Raw genomic sequence first — 5541 nt, forward strand, 5'->3', positions numbered from 1 at the left:
TTCATCAAATTTCTCATACATAATTTTTTTTTTTCTTTTTCATATTAATCATTGATTATTTATCTTGTAATTCCTTAATATTCACTACGATGCAGCCCATCATTGCTTCAAGTGTGAACTAGGCAGGTATAACAGCAAGTTCAAGAAAGAGTTATCTGCAATGGCCAGTTTATGACTCTGGATACTAATTTACCTCCCCAGCCCAGCTCCTATGATCAATCAAACTGTCTCAAAGAAGACTAACCCAAAAATGGGTGTCTAAGATTTATTGAAGGAACCATATGAATACATTTTCCATAAGTAGCATATAAAGCTTCTCAATTAAATCCACATGTTAACATATAATTAAAAAATTACTGGCAAATGTTACATGTAAATGTTCAACAGAGTTGCTACCAGCAAAGAGAAGGCAACTTGAAGGAGAAGTTGGTGGGCAAGTGACCGGTCCTTCTTATATAATCTGCTTTCTCAGAAGTTCTCACAGCTTTCTCATTCAGTTTAGCCTCTGCATTTGAACGCTTTTCTTCAGATATTCTTCTAGTAGCAGCAAGTTTGTTTGCACACCTTTCTTGTGCCCTAGCTTTCACTCTCTCAGCTTTCACCTAATTTCAGAATACTAGCAGTAAGAAAGCTAAATAGCTAATGTCTACATCATAGTAAATGGTGTATTTGATTAGGTGAATTGTTGCAGCTATTGTAAGTCATAAATGATATTATTTCAGAATTCAGAGGGACTCTGAGCAAGAGCAATTACCGCTGCAAGCTTCATCAGATGCATCATGTGGGAGAGAGGCATTTGCAGTCAACACATATATTTTCAAGCTTTCAATGCAGCTATCCTGGTCGCATTCATCATAGGTGGATATTTGTCTTTACATGTCTAATTGAACTAATAAATGAACATTCTATGCTTTTCTAGTTCTTTTATCTTATGATGAAAAACATATTTATATGGTGATTACATGTTGGATTAGATATATATCATTTTCCTAGTTATCAAAAGAGACCTTACTAATGCTGGTTCATGGAAACCACAATTAGAAATTGGATTACAATTACATTGTTAAATTAGACTCATATCCTGTTGATGCTGATTTCAAGAATATGTATACTATATGAACTATACAAGTTCCATGAATGCCTGAAATTTCCTTAAGTAAAGGCATCTAAAACGCCTAAATTTATATATTAAATGATAACATTGTCCTGGGTTAGAGAGGTGCTTAATTAGGTGTAATTAACATGCTTGTGTTGCGAATCACTAAAAATAAAATAAAAGGCTTGTGTTGTAGGCATGAAGGTGAAGGGGACTTAGCAATATCTCATATGAGATCTAGTTTGGCTAAATGCCATGGAGATATAAATCATAATTAAAAATATTGCTGCAAGATATCGAAGCCGAGAATTATAGGAGTACCTCCATTTTCTTCAATTCCATCTCAGCTTTCCTCTTCTCATGATTTTCCCATGCTTGTATCTTCAACTCTTCACGCTTGTACCTACAGATTCATAACAAACAAACATATCATATGACCACTTGTTAATCGATTTTACTGTGGAGAACTTGCCCCCACCAGCCTTGACATTGAGTAGTTCATAATGTTGCCTAATTGAGTAGCATAAGAAAAAGAGTTCACCTTGCTATGTATTTGGTACGTTCTGCTTCATCCCAAGCCACTGCTCGGCTTTCTAGAGGACTCAATGTTTTAGCTTGATCCAAATTCTTGTTCCTCTCGCAAGCATTTGAGTCTCCTCCACACTGTCTGGTTGTGCAACTCCCCCTGCCAGAGGGGTTAGTATCTCCTCTGCCATCAGTGGATGTTAGACCTGTCTGATAGCCCTCATGACCAGCTTGCTTTCCATGTTGGCACCTAGCTGGAGTGGATGATCCAGAAGCTATTGGGCTCCTTGTTGCAGGAGTTGTGGCTCTAATAGGTGTGGCAGTTCTTGAAGGCTCTAAGCTTCCAATTGGGGTCATCTCAGTCCCCATGTCCCTCACACATATTGATCGGACAGGAACAGTTGGTGTTGAATTCTCTAAAGGCTTATTTATACGCCAAACTGACTCATCACAATCTACCTTCTTTGTCTCAGCTTTACATTGAGCTTCCACTCCATTTTGTTCTTCTTCTTCTTCACCACTCGAATAGTCCTGCTCTTTTTGTGGAACAGGAGCTATTAGTCTCAAATCATCAGCATTCGAATTCCGTGGCTTAGTAGTTTTGGATTGGTTTTTCTCTCCCACTGATCTTGACAACCCAACCAGCCATTTTTGTGCATCATCCCACTTTGATGGTGTTGGTTTGCTCAAGGCATTTCGATGATGGGAACTGCGAGTGTACGTAGCTCCGTTCCCTTTGTGAAACTCAAAGTTGATGTTATTGCTAGTTGAAATCTCCTGTGTTGAACCATGGTTATAGCACCCCTTATCCTCTAGAGATCTCATTTTTCACTCAAAAAAAAAAAAAAAGATCTGCCTCACTCACAGCTAACTGGCTTGGGCACAGACACTCACCCAAGTTTTTTTTTTTGAGAGGGAAACACTCACCCAAGTTATAGATGACTATACTACAACAAAAAATACTCCTCTCTACTTTGACTCCTTTGAACTCTGCAATCTACCAAAATAGATCTTATTCCTAGGCAACTCAATATGGTCCAGCTCCTATATATCTTGATAAGTCCTAGTCAAAAAAAGGGGAAATTTTTTCCTATCTTGAGAACGTTGGACACATCTGACTTTGTACAAAATGAGATCTGGGCATTAGACATTAGTCCCAAACCAATAGTCCTAGAAACACTCACTATTTTATGAGTCAAAGACTTATATGACCTGGTTAGCTAAGCTTTGTGAAGTAGATGTTCAATGGTATATAGCTAACGTGACACCCAAATAGTGTTACTGTTTCCACCCACCAGATAGAGAAAACGTATGGTTTACCTTTACAAGCAATTAATACTCTCAATTGCTAGAACTGTAGTATAAAACGAAAGCCAATAATACTCAGCAAGAACCTCCAAATATCTGAAACTTCCTTCACTGCAGCAATGGACCCATCTGAAATTTATCCACAGAGATGACCAAACCAACCCCACAAGTAAAAAAGGGAAATCCCAAACATCTATATTAACCAAAAACGAGAAAAACCCAGCTTCAAAAACTAATGCTAAATGCCCATGATACGGTTTTTAATGTTGAAATTGAAACTGTAAGAATGCATTAGAGCTTCATATTGGCCGACCAAAAAGATTGAAGTTTGACCAGTTGAACTACACTACACAAATTGCCAGATGGGTTTTGCAGAACACAGCTTACCTGCAGAGAATAATAATACCTTAAAACCATGGAATTTAGAGAGCTGCAGGACTAGTGATGAAAAGAGTTGAGATCCATTGTACATTATAATAGTAATAACACAAAATTTCATAGTCACTTGAACCAGCCAAAATGTGGCAGAAATGGGTAAAATTTTTTTGTAATAGAATAATTATTTTGCATGGGAATTGGTGAACTTTATTACTGTATCGACTACCGAGTAATGCATGGGTGGTGTGCAAGTGCAAACTCACAATTTACCTTTACTACTCACGGAATCTAGGGAAGTGTTTCTGTGACGAGGCAGTTTGGGTCCAGTGATTTCAGTGCATTAGACCCGTTAGATAGTGACATATATGTATAAAAATGAACACATATTACAATTTTAATGAGGCTAGCGTCACTAGACCTAGTCCTGGCCCTGTGATATAGACAAAAATATAGTACTTAATTGAGTGGGAAATATATTGTAGTACTACTCCCTAGGAAGAGAGACTTTGTTTTCAAATACGAATGTCCTTTTTAACGGTTACATTGTGAAAGTGGCATTTAATGGATGATGCATGGACGGTGCAAGATGGCAAGAATGGTTTACCCAAAAAAAAAAAAAAAGGGGGGGGGGGGAATTATTGTATATTTTCAGAGCATCATAAATGTGTATTTTTTCCTCTTATATAAATGGTAGATCTCACTAATTAAATTCATGGTAGAATCTACTATTTATGTGAGAGAGAGGAGTATGTATTTATGGTACTATGAAAGTAACTAATAATTTTCCAAAAAGAAGAAGGAAGGCATGATACATGAGTTTCAGGAAGGCATGACACATGAGTGATCACTATTCACTTCTCCTCATTCCCGAATCAATAAGTCTACGGGCATAACTAATTAATTTCACAACAATTTTTTATTAATACATAATTCAATAGTTATAATCAATCAAAAAAAAATTTCAATAGTTATAACGATAGAAGGAAAATGATTTGAACTCTGAATATTTTCTTTAGAAATAGGAAAAATGTGCCAACTAGTAGAGCAAAAAAATTCTTTTTCTCAAATAAAAATAAAAATAAAAACTCTTAGAAATTTCACAACAAATTTTATAACGGTTTAAGTGGTAGTTTGTGATTAGTAATTAAAGTAATGTTAATGATGGTCTTATATGAAAGTAATGTATTATAAATCATAATTTGTCACCTCAACAAAAAGTATGAAAAAAAATGTGAAATTTGTTGTATATGTAACACCGTTGTACATAAATTTATTTAATATAATCTATTATTATGCGAGTGAAATGAGTAATACGTTGACCAGTCCATTAAATCTTATGTTATATGCAATCTAGGGATTGATAATGGAATTTTCTTTTCTTTCTCTCATAACAAAAAAAAAAAAAATATATATATATATATATATAGTTCTTAATGTGAAATATTATAATTGATATATAATAAAAATAACATTAACTATTAATTCACGTAACAAGTGATTTTTTTTTTATCACGTCTTAAAAATTGGAAAAAATAATCTGTGCTTTTTTAAGTTATAACATGTTTTTGTTTATAAAATATTGTGTGCTGCTATGTGGTTTCTGAGTTCTGACCCTTTCACGTGGCCACTATATGGATCGCAGTTGTGGGTCTGAATGGTACAAATGGTTTAAATAAACGATTGATTGGATGCATTATATGGCCCATCTTGACCAGGTCTTGGACTCTTTGGTACCACTAGAGTCTAGACAGTGATGAGTGAATGAGTCTGTAAATGAACTCAGATGCACACTGCACTGGTCTCCATCTTTAACTACTACTATAGTGTGAGATCAGAGGCATTTAAATCACATGCTGCCATGTTTGGCAATGCCTTTTAGAACTTAAAACAGACCCCGCCTTCTGATTAAGCCATTTGGTTATGAACTTTCAATTTTGTAAGAAGTCATTGATGTTGATTATTGCATGCAAAGAAGAGAGACTACCGTGTTGTTATTTATTATCAAATTGATTGGACATGGTTGTTTTTATCTTCTCACTTCTGAGTCATACATATCACATGAAATGGTGCAGGGTTCTGATATATATGGATTATGGTGACATGACATAATGGAGACATGATAGGAGGGTTGAAATGGCCCAAGTGCCGCCCGACATGCATGGAGTTGTCCTAGCAGACAAACGAAGCCTTGAAATTTTCGTGTTCCAAAGAGTCGTTGTGACTGAATTTTGGAG

The 5541-nt window shown here is 35.7% G+C and overlaps 1 protein-coding gene across 1 annotated transcript; it reads right to left on the reverse strand.

Moving 5' to 3' along the window:
• Positions 1–225: 225 nt before the first annotated feature.
• On the reverse strand, positions 226–3442 carry LOC115982284 (remorin 4.1). Its single transcript, XM_031104845.1, has 3 exons — positions 1638–3442; positions 1418–1499; positions 226–602 (listed from the first exon to the last, which is right to left on the reverse strand). The coding sequence occupies exons 1-3, from the start codon at positions 2444–2446 to the stop codon at positions 393–395; spliced, it is 1101 nt and encodes a 366-aa protein (XP_030960705.1). The 5' UTR covers positions 2447–3442; the 3' UTR covers positions 226–392.
• Between the last annotated feature and the right edge of the window lie 2099 nt (positions 3443–5541).

This window comes from Quercus lobata, chromosome 3 (genome assembly GCF_001633185.2).
Source record: "Quercus lobata isolate SW786 chromosome 3, ValleyOak3.0 Primary Assembly, whole genome shotgun sequence".
In the NCBI taxonomy this organism is placed as follows: Eukaryota; Viridiplantae; Streptophyta; class Magnoliopsida; order Fagales; family Fagaceae; genus Quercus; species Quercus lobata.

What these genes read in the sequence shown, in the direction of transcription:
- LOC115982284 (XM_031104845.1), bottom strand. Translation starts at nt 2,446, where the DNA reads ATGAGATCTCTAGAGGATAAGGGGTGCTATAACCATGGTTCAACACAG. An exon ending in CGTACCAAATACATAGCAAG is followed by an intron (nt 1,500 to 1,637) that starts GTGAACTCTTTT and finishes ATGAATCTGTAG; the next exon opens with GTACAAGCGTGAAGAGTTGA. An exon ending in TGGAATTGAAGAAAATGGAG is followed by an intron (nt 603 to 1,417) that starts GTACTCCTATAA and finishes TTCTGAAATTAG; the next exon opens with GTGAAAGCTGAGAGAGTGAA.